The sequence below is a fragment of the Bos indicus x Bos taurus genome, chromosome X (assembly GCF_003369695.1).
Source record: "Bos indicus x Bos taurus breed Angus x Brahman F1 hybrid chromosome X, Bos_hybrid_MaternalHap_v2.0, whole genome shotgun sequence".
Taxonomy (NCBI): domain Eukaryota; kingdom Metazoa; phylum Chordata; class Mammalia; order Artiodactyla; family Bovidae; genus Bos; species Bos indicus x Bos taurus.
In genome coordinates, this window is record NC_040105.1 from 125,953,154 (window position 1) to 125,971,367 (window position 18,214).

The 18,214-nt window shown below is 39.8% G+C and overlaps 1 protein-coding gene across 1 annotated transcript in view; it reads right to left on the bottom strand.

Moving 5' to 3' along the window:
• The window catches only part of ADGRG4 (adhesion G protein-coupled receptor G4), a 145,768-nt gene that overhangs the window by 71,125 nt on the left and 56,429 nt on the right, over window positions 1–18,214 (bottom strand). Inside the window, 3 exon segments of the mRNA XM_027535470.1 lie at window positions 4,203–4,365; window positions 6,463–6,573; window positions 6,575–6,677. Of these exon segments, the coding sequence (XP_027391271.1) occupies window positions 4,203–4,365; window positions 6,463–6,573; window positions 6,575–6,677 (377 nt within the window).

Here is an 18,214-nt window from a genome sequence, read left to right on the forward strand (position 1 = left end):
CTCCATCACCAATCCCGGAGTTCACTCAGACTCACGTCCATTGAGTCAGTGATGCCATCCAGCCATCTCATCCTCTGTCGTCCCCTTCTCCTCTTGCCTCCAATCCCTCCCAGCGCCAGAGTTTTTTCCAATGAGTCAACTCTTCGCATGAGGTAGCCAAAGTACTGGAGTTTGAGCTTCAGTATCATTCCTTTCAAAGAAATCCCAGGGCTGATCTCCTTCAGAATGGACTGGTTGGATCTCCTTGAAGTCCAAGGGACTCTCAAGAGTCTTCTCCAACACCACAGTTCAAAAGCATCAATTCTTCGGTGCTCAGCTTTCTTCACAGTCCAACTCTCACATCCATATATGACCACTGGAAAAACCATAGCCTTGACTAGACGGACCTTTGTTGGCAAAGTAATGTCTCTGCTTTTGAATATGCTATCTAGGTTGGTCATAACTTTTCTTCCAAGGAGTAAGCGTCTTTTAATATCATGGCTGCAGTCACCATCTGCAGTGATTTTGGAGCCCCCAAAAATAAAGTCTGACACTGTTTCCCCATCTATTTCCCATGAAGTGATGGGACCAGATGCCATGAACTTCGTTTTCTGAATTTCACTTGTACTAAGTCAGAAAAAGAAAGACAAATACCATATGATATCACTTATATGTGGAATCTAAAATATGACACAAACGAACCCATCTATCAAACAAAGAATCATGGACATAGAGAGTAGACTGGTTGTTGTCAAGGGGGATGGGGTTGGGTGAGGGTTTGATTTGATGTAAATTGGTATATACAGAATGGATAAACAACAAGGTCCTACTGTGTAGCACAGATAATTGCATTAAATATCTTGTGATAACCATAATGGAAAAGAAATGAAAAATAATGTACATATATATAAAGAGATATAACTGAATTGTTTTGCTGTATAGTAGTAATTAACACATTGTAATTGGATGTGAGAGTTGGACTATAAAGAAAGCTGAATGCCGAAGAATTGATGCTTTTGAACTGTGGTGTTGGAGAAGATTCTTGAGAGTCACTTGGACTGCAAGGAGATCCAACCAGTCCATCCTCAAGGAGATCAATCCTGAGTGTTCATTGCAAAGACTGATGTTGAAGCTGAAACTCCAATACTTTGGCCACCTGATGCAAGGAGCTGACTCATTTGAAAAGACTCTGATGCTGGGAAAGATTGAAGGCAGGAGGAGAAGGGGACGACAAAGGATGGGATGGTTGGATGGCATCACCAACTCAATGGACATGAGTTTGGGTAAACTCCAGGAGTTGGTGATGGACAGGGAGGCCTGGTGTGCTGTGGTTCATAGGGTCACAAAGAGTTGGACACGACTGAGTGAATGAAATGAGCTGAATTCAACTATACTTCAATAAAAAATTTTTAAATTCCATTTGCAACAGTACCAGAAAAAATACTTAGGATGAATTTAACAAAAGACAGGCAATACCTCTCCATTTAGCACTCATGGCTGATTCATGTCAATGTATGGCCAAAACCACCACAATATTGTAAAGTGGTTAGCCTCCAATTAAAATAAAAAATTAAGTTAAAAAAAAAAAAAAAACATTGCTGAGAGAAATTAAAATAGACCTGAATAAATGTTCCTGGATAAATATTACAAGATCCAATATTACTAAGAAATCAATTCTCCAAAAATTGTGCAATCCCAATTATAACCTTGGCAAGGTTTTTTTCTACAAATTGACAAGCACATTTGAAAATTCACATGGGCATACAAAAGGCCTGGAATAACCACAGCAATCTTGAAAAAAAAAAAAAAAAAAGTTGAAGGACTCCCACTACCTGATTCAAGACTACAGACATAAAGATAGTGTGATACATATAAATATATATATATATATATATATATTTTTCTTTTTTACAAAAAATCAATAGAATTGAACAGAAAGCTCAAAAATAGACCTACACAAGGAATTCCATGGAAGTCCAGTGGTTAGGACTCTGTGCTCTCACTACCAGGAACCCATGCTGGGGAACTAAGATCCCACAAGCCATGCAGTGGGGTCAAAAAAAGAATTTTTTTTAAAAAAACAGACCTACACATACATGAGTATTTGATATTTTGTCAAAGGTGCCAAAGTAATCTATGGAGAAAGGAAAATCTTCAGTAAATGATGCTGGAATAACTAGATTTCTAAATGGAACAAAATTAATTCCAAACCACACACCATACCACACCTCATACCATGCAAAAATTAAGTTCAATTAATTAGGACTATCATCCTAAATGTAAAAACTGAAACCATAGATCTTTTAAAGGAAAGAGAATCGTCATGATCTGTTGATAGGCAAAGATTTCTTAAACAAGTTATATATTGTTATTCATGAAAGAAAATAAAAACTGATGAATTATACCTCACCAAAATTACAACTTAAGCTCATCAAAAGACACCACTTATCTAATAGATAAACCACAGAGAAAATATTTTCAAAACATGTATCTGACTTATATCCAGAAGTTGTAAAAAAAAATACTTTCAACTCAATAAGAAGAAGACAAACAATCCAACTGAAAAATGGGCAAAAATTTTAATAGATATTTTACCAAAGATATAGAAAAGGCCAATACAAAAATGAAAAATTGCTCCATATCCTTAACCACTTTAAAAAGGAGTATGGTTGGTTTTTACAAATTTAAACATATAACTTATGAACCAGCAATTCCATTCATAGGTATTTACTCAGTTCAGTTCAGTTCAGTTCAGTCGCTCAGTCGTGTCCGACTCTTTGTGTCTCCCCGGACTGCAGCACGCGAGGCTTCCCTGTCCATCACCAACTCCGGAGTTTACTCAAACTCATGCCCATTGAGTCGGTGATGCCATCCAACCATCTCATCCTCTGTTGTCCCCTTCTCCTCCCGCCTTCAATCTTTCCCAGCATCAGGGTCTTTTCAAATGAGTCAGCTCTTCGCATCAGGTGGCCAAAGTATTGGAGTTTCAGCTTCAACATCAGTCCTTCCAATGAACACCCAGGACCGATCTCCTTACTCAAGATAAATGAAAATATATATCCACACAAGGACTTTTACCTAAATCTTCAATGCAGCACTAAACATAATAGCCCCAAACTAGAAACAATACAAACAATCTGTGATATATCCATACAATGGAATATTACTCAGCAATAAAATGAATAAACTACAAAAACAGAAGAATGAATCTCAAAAAAATCCTACTGTAGTACATAGAAGAAGACTTATACAAGACAGTACATATCATATAATTCATTTATAGAAAGTTCTAGAACAGGCAAAACTATGGTTAAAAAAAATCAGAACAGTGATAGGCAACAGAGGTAGCAGTCACAGGGATTGACGGGAATGGCCACAGGAGGACTTTCAGGAGTGATAGCAGTGTTTTATATCTTGACAGGGGTTTGAGTTACACAGATACACACATTTGTCGAAAATCAGAGAAAGTATACTTCAAATTTATGCTTTCCCCATATGCAAACTTCATAATTTTTTAAACTATAAATTTAAAAAGACTGCTCTCCCGAACTTTTCTGAGCCAGGGTTGGTGGACAAATGAGGTTGTGTGGAGTAGAGAAAAGGGTTCAGACTTTAAAGCCAGCCAGACATAAATTTGACTTCTAGCTCAGCCATTAGGCTGTGTGCCTTTGGGCAAATTACTTAATTTCTCTGTTTCCTTATGTGTGCAGATGAAATAGTAGCACAATGCCCAACATATAGTATGTGCTCCATAAATGGTTTGTGTTAGTTGCTCAGTCATGTCCGACTCTTTGTGACCCCATGGACTACATCTGCCAGGCTTCTCTGTCTACTGGCTTTCTCAGGCAAGAATACTGGAGTGGGTTGCCATTTCCTTCTTCAGGGGATCTTCTGGATCCAGGGATTGATCCCAGGTCTCCTCCATTGCAGGCGGATTCTGTATCCACTGAGCCACCATAAATGGTACTTATTGATAAACTGACATTTGAGATGATTTGGGATCACAGGGCCAAAAGAGGTATTATTGCATACCTCATGAACGCTGTTCCAACCAAGCTATTGGCCTACTAAAGGTTATACGTGAATCTTCCCTGGGATATTTGTATTTTCATAAGGCTCCATGAAGGTTAAAAAAGTACCCCATCTCCTTCCAAGGAGTAGATGAATGAAGATTTGGAGCAGTGTTTGGCTGATTTGCTCTCAGTACCCTGAGCTCCACTCACCTCAGGCTCTATGCCTTCTTCATAGGAGCGAATGCTGAAGGCCATGCCTTCAAATGTGTGGTCCACCCATAGGACAGCCAAAGTCAGCCTGGCCACCGTCAGATTTGCTGCGCTCCCAGGAAACTCCATCTTGTGACCAGCATGTTCAATTATCCTCAGAATTCTGCAAGGAATGACAGGTAGAGAAGAGTATTCCTAGTTTTTGAATGTAAAACCCATCCTCCTTACAAAATTTCCTCTACATAAAATTTTCTTTGAGTTTTAATCACTATCTTTATATTGCTTAGAAATTAGTAGATAAGAGTATAGGCTTTGAAGTCAGAGCAGCTGAAATTTAAAGCTTAGTTGCTCTAATTTCTAACTGTGTGGGAAAATCAAATGACCTCATCAACCTTCAGTCTCCTCACTTGCAAAGTTAATAATATGAGCACTCATCTCAAAAGAACGTATTAAAGATTAGATGAAATTGATATATGTAAAGCCAGATCCTGCAGGGTCTCATAGGCCAAGAAATTTGGATTTTAGTCTATATGTAACAGAAATCTACTGAGTGGTTTTAAAAGCAAGACAATAACATGATCTGATATATGCATAAAAGATTATTCTGTAGAAGAGAGACCACAGAGAGGCAAGAGCAAAGGTTGGGAGATCAGTTAAGAGGTTATTGTAGAAGATCAGTTGAGAGAAACGGAGCTAGGCCTAGAGTAGTATTGGTAGCAATGGAGAGAAGTAGATGGTTTCTAGGAAAAATATGCCAGCAAATTTGGAAACCTCAGAAATGGCCACAAGACTGGATAAGTTCAGCTTTCATTCCAATCTCAAAGAAGGGCAATGCCAAAGAACATTCAAACTACCACACAATTGTGGAAATGCCGGGCTGGATGAAACGCAAGCTGGAATCAAGATTGCCGGGAGAAATATCAATAACCTCAAATATACAGATGACACCACCCTTATGGCAGAAAGTGAAGAAGAACTAAAAAGCCTCTTGATGAAGGTGAAAGAGGAGAGTGAAAAAGTTGGCTTAAAACTCAACATTCAGAAAACGAAGATCATGGCATCTGGTTCCATTACTTTATGGGAAATAGATGGGGAAACAGTGTCAGACTTTATTTTTTTGGGCTCCAAAATCACTGCAGATGGTGACTGTAGTCATGAAATTAAAAGATGCTTGCTCCTTGGAAGGAAAGCTATGACAAACCTTGACAGCATATTAAAAAGCAGACACATCAGTTTGCCAACAAAAGTCCATATAGTCAAAGCTATGGTTTTTCCAGTAACTGTGAACGGATGTGAGATGGTGCTATGTCACTTCAGTCATATCTCACTCTTTGTGACCCTATGGACTGTAGCCCACCAGGCTCCTCTGTCCATGGGGATTCTCCAGGCAAGAATACTGGGGTGGGTTGACATGCGCTCCTCCAGGGGATCTTCCCAACCTAGGGATCAAACCCGTGTCTCTGATGTCTCCTGCATTGGCAGGTGGGTTCTTTACCACTAGTGGCACCTGGGAAGCCTGGGATGTGAGAGCTGAACCATAAAGAAGGCTGAGCACCGAAGAATTGATGCTTTCAATCTGTGGTGCTGGAGAACTCTCTTTAGAGTCCCTTCCTCAGCAAGGAGATCCAACCATTCAGTCCTAAAGGAAATCAACCCTGAATATTCATTGGAAGGACTGATGCTGAAGCTGAAGCTCCAATACTTTGGCTACCTGATATGAACAGCCAACTCACTGGAAAAGACCCTGATGCTCGGAAAGATTGAGGGCAGGAGGAGAAGGGGGTGACAGAGAATGAGATAGTTGGATGGCGTCACTGACTCAATGGACATGAGTTTGAGCAAACTCTGGGAGATAGTGCAGGACAGGGAAGCCTGGTGTGCTGTAGCCCATGGGGTCACAAAGAGTGGGACACAACAGAGGGAAGTAATTAGTGTCCTCAAGTTTTTTGCTTGAGCCTTGGGTGGATGCATTATGTAGAAATGGGGAACATTGGGGGAACACCAGGAAGCAGACTGAACGTTTGACTTGGGGTAACTATTTATTTGGAAAGTTGCTGTCATTAAGGTTCAGTTAGAATTTGAATGCATTCTTTCGCAATTGGGATTCCAAGAGGATGACCCCCAGCATGTTGTGCTCACAAAGCAGTCAACGCATAACTACCTGACCTTTAGAACTGGCAATGCCTGTATGCAAAGGAATTAACAGTATATATTGTAAATATTTTGAAATAACTTATTTTACCAAAGTACTAGTATTTACTCATTGCTTACTCCATGCAGATCAGATGCTGAATGGTTTTGCTTTCCCAAAGCAGCACTGATTATTTGTAATATAGTCTGGGTTAGGTTCATACTTATCTCATCACACTGAAATATCAGATACTTTCGAAACAATAATCTTTGTTTCTTCTTCATCCAGAAGAGGGGATTCATTGATTAAATTTAAAATGTGTTCTGCAACATCATTCACATTTTCTGGGGAGAGAAAAGTGAAATATAAAAGCTGCTGCATTACCTAGTTTTGGGCCATGCTGGTCTGTGTCTTTCCATTTAAAAAGTAAAGGCAGTAAAATGGAAACATATACCAAGTTAGCAAAATTTGTGAAGGAAACACTGGACTTCAATTTCTACAGTTGATGGAGTCCCAGAAAGTAGCACATAAGTCACATTTTTATTCACTAAATCCTTTTTTAAATACTCCCCTAGGGAAACCTTTCTTGTCACTAAAGATTATCTTGCAATTAGATTCTAATTAAGTTAAGACTTTTGAGTATTGGATTGAGTTAAGTAGATCCCATCTGTACTCAAATATCACACTCACTCTATGCTTTCATAATCAAGGATGGTGATTATGTTGTTCTGTCAAGAACCAGCAACGTGCAGAACAAAAGCAAATATGGACCACATAACAATAAAGAGCACTTCAGGTTTTTCTAGAGAGTAAGCACAATAGATATTAATTCACCCACTTTTTTCTTCACTTTTTATTATGGAAATTTTTAAATATGCACAAAAGTAGAAAGAATAGTATAATGAATCTCAGTGTACCTCATGAATCACCTAGCTTCAACAAGTGTCAATGAAGAGCTAATCTTATTTTATCTACAATTCCGCCTACCTTCTCCCAACCCCAGATTATTTTAAAGCAACCCCCAGACATCATATCATTTCATCCATGAACACTTCAGAATGCATCTCTAAAACAAAGGACTATAATTATCCTCCAATTAAAAATAAAAAATAATAAAATAAAAAACTTTGTCAGAACCACAATACCAGTATCATATCTTTTAAAAGTTTAAAATAATACTCAATATTATCAAATATCCAGTCAGTGTTCAAAAGTCCTCATGTCTCGTAAGTGCTTTTTAAAAGTAGTTTTTTGTTGGGATCATCACCCACTGTTAAACAGCTTTATTAGACAAATACAAAACTAGGCTTAAGTTTGATATAACCTATATGAAGCAGTATTCTTGTCTGGAGAATCCCATGGGCAGAGGAACCTGACAGGCTATAGTCCATGGGCTCACAAGAATCGGACACGACTTAGCAACTAAAGAGAGAGAGAGAGATGAAGCTGGGCTCCCTTGTGGTGCCCTCCCAGCTTAGAACACTCACATTCAAATCCAGTAACCAAAATATAATGGAAAATAATTGAAAAATAATGTGAAAGCCAACAATAAATGATTTTTGAGAAATTTCTTTTAAAAAGAAAAATACAGTCTGTTGGGAAAAATTCCAGAGAGAGATTACATTCATAACACACTTAACCCAAGTTACATTTCAAATGACCAACTCTTTCTCTCACTGTTTCTCTCTCTCTTTGCATCCTCCACAGTTGGCAGCATCTCTCCAAACCTCTCTCTCCTACCCCAAGTGCCCCACAACTTTATCCCCAACATAGCTTACAAAGGCCATTTTTTTCTTTCTCCCATTTTCCTCATTTCTTGCTTTAATCTCTGTCTGTCTGTCTCTCTCTTTAGTCTATTCTTATCAACATAAATTAAATAATCTTAACTGAGATCCTCTCAATTGTCTCTCTTTAACCATTACCCCAATCCGTCCAGCAATGGCAGAAAAATAGAGCATTCTCAGTCACAGATGTTTCTACTGCTCTTATTAAATTGTCCAGGCTTTGCTGTAAATGGGAGCTGCCTCCCTGGGTCATTATTCTTTGCGTTTCAGTGATGGGACTTCACTTCATGCACTCCCTGCTGTGGCCAAATGAAAGTAAACAATAGGCCAATGGGAGACTATTATATATTGTAGAAAGTAACTACAGACTTTTCACTGGGGGTTGTATGGTTTTTAAGCAAAATTCAAGACTAATTACATGCATTGTGTAAAAATTCTAAGTTCCCAAGCAAAAGCAATAAAAGGAATCCTCCTTTATTAGCTGTAGAATAACCTCCATTGCTTGAAGTAGTTAAAATTAATCTGCCAGTAATTACAATAATGAAAACAGTAACATCGGTTATTCATTGAGCAACTTCTATAAGCCAGTGTTCTAGTTATCTACTGCTGCAGAACAAACAACCCCAAAACTTAATGACTTAAGACAACAGTTTATTGTTCTCTCTCATTGTTCTCTGTGTTGATAAACCTCAGGTGAGCACTTCTCATTTGGAGTCTCTCATGTAGGTGCAGTCAGATGACAGGTGGGACTGGAGTCATCTGAAGGTTAGACTGGACTGGAAGTCTAAGATGGCTCCCTCACATGCCTGGCAGTTGAGGCTACCATGGACTGGTCAGTTGAGGTTGTTGCCTCTTGAGTCAGTTGAGGCTCTTCCCTACACATGACCTCTCCCGCTGGCTTAGGCTCAGTGGTACGCTGATCTGGTTTATGGTGTACTGGAGCCAGCTTGTGTCAACTATTGAGAACCAACTGTTACATTTTCAGGAATTTTGTGAGCCATTATTAAAAGTTAAATTACATAAACTTCCAATTAAATAAAGCATATTACAAATAATAGTGATAATCAGAACTCATTACTTCCTAATTATTTTACTGCATTTTAATAATCTATGCTCTTGTGATTGTTCACATCTACTGTGTTCATGCATCTCTTACCAACTTTATGTTCAGTGCTATATGTTGTAGTTTGTGTTCAGCCTTGGGAGGAGTATTACAGCAAAGAAATCAGCAAATGCTACAAATTTATTACTTTTTCCCCATAGAGCTTGCCATTAAACATTTTCCAGCACACCGCTGTTTGGGCTTTGGAGTCTGGGTTCTAAGAGGATGAGAACGTACCAATAGAAAGGAAGGAGAAGATTCCAGTCTTCTTAAAAGTTAGTTCCATAAATGGTGCAGTAGTCACTACTGCCCAATTCTATTGGATTAAGCAGTCACAAGCTAGCTCTGATTCTACTCTCAGTTGACAAGGAGGGAATGAATCGATGGTGGCTACTTTGGAGACAAGATACCATAGCAGGGCCGTATACATTCATTTCTTTTCATCTTATCATCACCTTAAACCTATGTGTTGGGTACTAATATTATGTCTTTTATATAGATTAAGAAATTAAGACACAGAGATCCTAACCCAAATTTTAATCCAGGCCTGTTTGATTCCAAAGCTAGTGTTCTTCAATATCATTTCCTACTACAGCATTTGTGCCTTTGTCCCTTTTCTCCATGGTGTTGGGGGTTGGAGCAGCTGTATTTTGCAGGCCTTCTCCCTGACATTCTGAGAATTAAATAATTCTCTATCAATCACATACTCTTCTACCCTGATGGTGGAATGAACACAGACAGGAGACAGTTTTGTGAAAAGTTCTAGCCAACTTCAGAGAGTGATGCAGCCTCAACATCCTAGAGGTAACAAAAATTCAGCACAATGACGAATCTACAGAACTTTGAAATAAGGGTGGTTTTTCTACCTGTGATATTAAGGAGTTTTGTGAATTGAGAATTTAAGTGGGGAACTTATGAGTTTTCTCCAATCAAGATATCTCACACTTGTCAGCAAGATTGAAAGCTAAAGAAAAATTGTTTCAACGTGAATGCATTTTTCTTTCCTTAAGTGTACTCATTTGTCATTAAGCTTCTACCTTACAAGGTGAAGGATTCCTCCAAAGCTAATACATTTGATAGTTTATTTTTCAGTTATATACATTAGAGTCACCCTCTCACTCTTCTGTTTCTCTGCAGATTTTTTTAAATAAAGTGACTTCTGACAGTTAATTTTCTAAAAATCTCAATCCAACGCCATGCTTTTGTTGTTGTTACGGTTGTTTGTTAACTTTTTCTTCCACAGAGAAAATTCTATTAGCATGTCTAAGAAAAATGTGTCACTCAAAAGGAGAGAGGCCAGCAGGAAACACAGACCTTTCTATCTTGTCACCCACTCACTTCAAGCTGCAACACTCTCTCTTGCCCGGACTCATGATTTCAGATCCAGAAACCATCAGAGATGTGCTTGCTTTTCTAATTCCTCTAGGTATTCCTTGGCAAGGATCTCAAACTTAAATCTTCTGCAAAAAGACAAGACTCAGAAGTTCACTGCCTCAGGGCTCTTCCCTGGCCCTTTTGCAGGGTACTGGAATGCCTACATCTCAATTTCTAACTCTTCATGATGGGAGGAAACCACTGTATGCAGTAGAGCAATGCTCGACAGGATGTGCATAAACCAAAACTATGTGTGGAAAACTTTATGCATAATTTAAAAAACACTGAAAAGCAGAGGCAGGACTTTCAGGATAGTGTAGTAAGGAGAGGCTTACTTCAACAAGAGAGATCTCTAATGCTGGTCAAAGTTAGCTAAGATAATCATTCAAAGTCTCCGGAGACTGATGGGAGAGCTTACAGCAGACTGACAAGCATTTATTGAAGAAAATCTACAGAAATTTGTCAAGTGCAGTGGCGGGCCATGGCATCTGAGCTAGGAACTGCACCCATCCTCCACAGATCTGCCTTGCGAACGAATTGTTCCACTGGGCTAGGCAGCTGAGTGGCACTTAGCATCTCCCCCAGGTCCCTGAGATGGAAGAACTATTCTGAGTGGATTTGATGGCAAGTGAACATGTGCAGTTCCCACCTTTCCAACTCTGAGCTGTTGAAGATCCATACTAGGCAGGGGCAGCAGCTGAGTGTCAGCAATAAGTCCCTCTTGTGCCCAAGCTCACACACACAGCTCCTGCTGCATAGGGAAGACCCTAGTGAAGTACCTGGTGAAGGGCATATTCACCACCATCACCACCCCCAAGCTCTTGCCCCATAGGACAGATATTTTGCCCAGAGGAGGATAGAAGAAAGCCTCAAAGATTGGTAATACTCTTCTCCTAACAAGGGCACAGACTTTAATTGGATCAAACTGTGGAGCAATTTATACCCTGCTAAGTCGCTTCAGTCGTGTCCGACTCTGTGCGATCCCATAGATGGCAGCCCACCAGGCTCCCCCTTACCTGGGATTCTCCAGGCAAGAACACTGGAGTGGGTTGCCATTTCCTTCTCCAATGCGTGAAAGTGAAAAGGGAAAGTGAAGTCGCTCAGTCGTGTCCGACTCTTAGTGACCCCATGGACTGCAGCCTACCAGGCTCCTCCACCCATTGGATTTTCCAGGCAAGAGTACTGGAGTGGGGTGCCATTGCCTTCTCCATTTATACCCTAGGGTTTTGTAAAAAATGACAGAGCAATCAACTATCAACTAGGATGTTAACAACTGGCTGTGATACCAACAGAGTCAGGCCAGCCAGAAGCTTAGTGGGGAAATCAGAGAAACAGAGATAACTCAGCTAGAGCCACAGTCATTCCTAGTGCTCAAGAAAAATGTGTACATCTCCAAGGCTTCATCTTAAGGAGCAGCATCAAAGGATGTACACTGCAGGGGAAACAGACTTCACCAAACTCGTCTAACCAATGGCATTTTTTACAGAGATAGAGTAAACAATTCTAAAATTCATATGGAACCACAAAAAAGATCTGAACAGCCAAATTGACCTTGAGAAAGTAGATCAAAGGCATTGCACTCCTTGATGTAAAAATATATTAAAAAGCTACAGTAATCAAAACAGTATGAAGTTCATATGAAGACAGGCATATAAATCAATGGAATAGAATAGAAAGCCCAGAAATAAATCCATATATCAACTGACGTTCAACAAGGATGCCAAGAATATACAGTGATGTTCAACCACAATGCCAAGAATATACAATGGGCAAAGAGGGTCTCTCCAGCAAATGGAAAACTGGATATCCACATACAAAAGAGTGAAATTGGACCTTTATCTTATACCACACACAAAAATCAACTCTAAGTGGATTTGAGACTTAAAACTTTAAAACTCCTAGAAGAAAACATAAGATAAAATCTTCATGATACTGATCTTGGCAATGATTTCATGGATGTGACACCAAAAGCGAAGATGACAAAACCAAAAGTAAGCAAGTTGGACTACATCAAACTAAAAGCTTCTCACAGCAAAGGAAATAATCAATAAAGTGAAAAGACAACCTACAGAAGGGAGCGAATATTTGCAAACCATGTATTTGATAAGGGGTTAATTTCCAAAATATACAAATAACTCCAACCACTCAGTAGAAGAAATCCCACAGAACTGAATTTAAAAATAGGGTAAGAACTTGAGCAGACACTTCTCAAAAGAAGAAATACAAAAGGCCAATGGTATGTGAAAAGGTGCTCAACATCACTTGCCGGGGTCCAGCCCCGGTGGATCCAGGGAATTCGAAGCGGGGACGGCGTCGGCGAGGATCAGGAAACAACTGCTTAATTAAACGTTAATTAAGGATATAAAGAGTAATAGAATAAGGATAGCTCAGTGAGGAAATTCAGTGGAGAAAAGAGGCTGAATAATTCAGCCAGAAGGTAAGAGAAAGAATGACATGGTGAGACCAAGTTTCGGTGAACAAGGCCCGCACTTTATTTTCCAAAGTAGTTTTTATACCTTAAGTTATGCATAGAGGATAATGGGGGAAGGGGTAGAGTCTTGCAGCAAGCCAGGCTTTCTTCCTGCAAACTTATCATATGCAAAAGCTTAGGTGATTTGCATCATCTTCTGGCCCGGAGGCCTGTTAACATTTTAAGACCTTTTCTTCAGAAAACTTATTTTTCTCTAAAGGTGATTGGTCAGGAGCCACCCTCCAAAAGCATTAGATAAAGTTGCATTCCTACAAAGCAAAGGTGTGGTGGGCTATAACAAGAAAAAGAATTAACTCAAGGGTCCCAGGTTACAAACATTAAAGCTACTATTTACACCAATTATATTAATCAATACACTGCCAGGGACACAGCAGGTAAGGGATATGGAGACTTAACAGCAAACATTGGCCCAACAAGTGAAAATCCCTTCACCAATACAATTTCTAATCAATCTTTTAACTGCTCAAAGGAATCTGTATTTAGACAGTTTAGAACATCTCATGCCTCTCAGTTTGGAGGCTCTGAGCAATCACATGTGGCCGAAAAAACCTATTCAGGCAGGCTAGAGGACTTCCAAGGGAGTTTGTAGGTTGAAACACTGTCACACCCAGGAATTATTAACTGGAGCTGTAAGCTAACTCTTTTTTCAGAGAGAGGTAGTGGGGGACAGCCCCCCATAAAGTCAGAGGTGTAGGTGAAAGCACAAAGCAGAAAGTAGGCAGACTCTGGTTTTGGGGGTAGATTGCTCGAGAATTTCCAGGGAGACTCCTGAGGCTTGATCCCGCCTTTGCGTATGCCAAGCCTCCTTCCTCATGACCTTTGCCAGGGGCGGAGCTCGCTCCCCACAATCACTAGTCATCAAGGAAATGCAGATCAAAACCACAATGAGATGGTAATTATTAGAAATAAATAGATAACAAGTGTTGGCAAGGGTGTGGAGAAAAGGGTACCCTTATACACTGTAACGCTGGGCTGGAAGAAGCACAAGCTGGAATCAAGATTGCCAGGAGAAATATCAATAACCTCAGATATGCAGATGACACCACCCTTATGGCAGAAAGTGAAGAGAAACTAAAAAGCCTCTTGATGAAAGTGAAAGAGGAGTGTTACAAAGTTGGCTTAAAGCTCAACATTCAGAAAACTAAGATCATGGCATCTGGTCCCATCACTTCATGGGAAATAGATGGGGAAACAGTGGAAACAGTGTCAGACTTTATCTTTTTGGGCTCCAAAATCACTGCAGATGGTGACTGCAGCCATGAAATTAAAAGATGCTTGCTCCTTGGAAGAAAAGTTATGACCAACCTAGATAGCATATTCAAAAGCAGAGACATTACTTTGCCAACAAAGGTCCGTCTAGTCAAGGCTATGGTTTTTCCAGTGGTCATGTATGGATGTGAGAGTTGGACTGTGAAGAAAGCTGAGTGCTGAAGAATTGATGCTTTTGAACTATGGTGTTGGAGAAGAGTCTTGAGAGTCCCTTGGACTTCAAGGAGATCCAACCAGTCCATTCTGAAGGAGATCAGCCCTGGGATTTCTTTGGAAGGAATGATGCTAAAGCTGAAACTCCAGTACTTTGGCCACCTCATGTGAAGAGTTGACTCACTGGAAAAGACTCTGATGCTGGGAGGGATTGGAGGCAAGAGGAGAAGGGGACAACAGAGGATGAGATGGCTGGATGGCATCACTGACTCGATGGACGTGAGTCTGAGTGAACTCCAGGAGATGGTGATGGACAGGGAAGCCTGGCGTGCTGCAATTCATGGGGTCGCAGAGAGTCAGACACAATGGAGCGACTGAACTGACTGACTGACTGATACACTGTTTAGGTAAATGCAAACTGCTGCACCACTGTGGAAAATAATAAAAAGTTAGACATAGAACTACAATATGATCCAGCAATACCACTTGTGAGTATATATCCAAAGGATATAAAATTATTATCTCAAAGAGATATCTGAACTTCCTTGTTAACTGCAGCATTATTCATAATAACAAATATATGAGAATAACCTAGGAGTCTGTAGAGAGGTAACTGAATAAATAAAATTTTATTATATGTATATATGTATACATACATATTAAATGGAATGTTATGCGGCCTTCAGTCCAGCTCAGTTCAGTCACTCAGTTCTGTCCTACTCTTTGCGACTCCATGAATCGCAGCACGCCAGGCCTCCCTGTCCATCACCAACTCCCGGAGTTCACTCAGACTCACGTCCATCGAGTCGGTGATGCCATCCAGCCATCTCATCCTCTGTCGTCCCCTTCTCCTCCTGCCTCCAATCCCTCCCAGCATCAGAGTCTTTTCCAATGAGTCAACTCTTCGCATGAGGTGGCCAAAGTACTGGAGTTTCAGCTTTAGCATCATTCCTTCCAAAGAAATCCCAGGGCTGATCTCCTCCAGAATGGACTGGTTGGATCTCCTTGCAGTCCAAGGGACTCTCAAGAGTCTTCTCCAACACCATAGTTCAAAAGCATCAATTCTTCGGCGCTCAGCTTTCTTCACAGTCCAACTCTCACATCCATACATGACCACTGGAAAAACCATAGCCTTGACTAGACGGACCTTTGTTGGCAAAGTACTGTCTCTGCTTTCCAATATGCTTTCTAGGTTGGTCATAACTTTCCTTCCAAGGAGTAAGTGTCTTTTAATTTCATGGCTGCAATCACCATCTGCAGTGATTTTGGAGCCCCAAAAAATAAAGTCTGACACTGTTTCCACTGTTTCCCCATCTATTTTCCATGAAGTGATGGGAAGATGCCATGATCTTCCTTTTCTGAATGTTGAGCTTTAAGTCAACTTTTTCACTCTCCTCTTTCACTTTCATCAAGAGGCTTTTTAGTTCCTCTTCACTTTCTGCCATAAGGGTGGTGTCATCTGCATATCTGAGGTTATTGATATTTCTCCCGGCAATCTTGATTCCAGCTTGTGCTTCTCCAGCCCAGTGTTTCTCAGGATGTACTCTGCATATAAGTTAAATAAGCAGGGTGACAATATACAGCCTTGACGTACTCCTTTTCCTATTTGGAACCAGTCTGTTGTACCATGTCCAGTTCTAACTGTTGCTTCCTGACCTGCATACAGATTTCTCAAGAGGCAGATCAGGTGGTCTGGTATTCCCATCTCTTTCAGAATTTTCCACAGTTTATCGTGATCCACACAGTCAAAGGCTTTGGCATAGTCAGTAAAGCAGAAATAAATGTTTTTCTGGAACTCTCTTGCTTTTTCCATGATTCAGCGGATGTTGGCAATTTGATCTCTGGTTCCTCTGCCTTTTCTAAAACCAGCTTGAACATCTGGAAGTTCACAGTTCACATATTGCTGAAGGAAATCCTGTCATCTGCAGCAACATGGATGAAACAGAAGAGTATAATGCTAAGTGAAATAAGCAAGACTCACAAAGATCAGTATGCATGATCTCACTTATATGTGGAATCTAAAATAGTCAAACTCACAGAAGCACAGAATAAAATGGTGATTACCAGGGTTTAGAGAAGAGGGAAGTGAGTAGTTACTAATCAACAGGCATAAACATTCAGTTAAGCAAGATGACTAAGTTCTAGATATATACTATAAAACATTGTGTCAGCCGTCAATAGTAATGCATTGTACATTTTAAAATTGTCAGGAAAGTAGGTCTCACGTAAAGTGTTCTTACAACAATAAAATTAAATTAAAAGAAGAAAGAAAGTAGATTGGGCTAGGGGAAAGAGGGAATGGAGAGTGATTGCTAACATGTATGGCGTTTCATTTAGGAGTGATTAGAATGTTCTAGAATTAGTGGTGATGGTTGCACAATCTAGTGAATACACTAAAAAGCACTGAACTGTACACATTCCATGGCTGAATTTTATGTCAATATCTCCATAAAATTTTAATTACATTGAGATTAACTTATCAAATCACAAATATCCAAAAATCTGATAACATGCTGTGTTGATTTGAAGATGTTCAGAAACAGGCACTTTCACACCTTGTAAGTGGGAGTATAAGTTGGTGCAACTATTACAGAGAGCATTTTGATATCATGAAAAGTACGATTGATTTGAAAAGATACATGCACCCCAATGTTCATAGCACTATTTACAATAACCCATACATGGAAGCAATGTAAATATCCATTGACAGACGAATGGATAAAGAAGATGTGGTGTATATATGTGGGATATTACTCAGCCATAAAACAGAACGAAATAATGCCATCAGCAGCAGCATGGGTGGATCTACAAGTTATCATACTAAGCTAAGTAGTTCAGACACAGACAAATATCATATGATATCACTCATATGTGGAATCTAAAATACGAGAGAAATGAACTTATTTACAAAGCAGAAACAGACTCAGAGACAAAACAAATTTATGGTTACCAAAGGGGAAGCAGGGAGGGATAAGTTAGGAGTTTGGGATTAACACACTACTATATACGAAATAGATAAACAACAAGTTCCCACTGTATAGCACAAGGAACTACACTCAATATTTTGTAATAACATACAATGGAAAAGAATCTGAAAATTTATATATACACACACATATAACTGAATCACTTTCCTGTACATTTGAAACTAACACATTGTAAATTAACTATACATGCATGGATGCTAAGTCGCTTCAGACATGTCCGACTCTGTGACCCCATGGACTGTAGCCTGCCAGGCTCCTCTGTCCATGGGATTCTCCAGGCAAGAATACTGGAGTGGAATGCCATGCCCTCCTACAGGGGATCTTCCCAACCCAGGGATCGAACCCATGTCTCCAACAGCTCCTGCATAGCAGGCAGCTTCTTAACCACTGAGCCACCAGGTAAGCCCAAATTAACTATACTTCAATTTTAAAGCTTCCCTGATAGCTCAGTTGGTAAAGAATCTGCCTGTAATGCAAGAGACCCCAGTTCAGTCCCTGGGTCAGGAAGATCCACTGAAGAAGGGACAGGCTACCCACTCCAGTATTCAAAAATGCCAGAAGAAATAAAGCAAGCAAGAAAAAAGAAATGCTAATGTAAAGTACAGTGTTATCAATTCAAAAAATTTTGGCATAGCAAATAAAAATAATTTATCTTAAAAAAGGTATGATTGACCCAGCAATTCTACTTTTGGGAATTTATGCTTTGAGCATACCATACTTA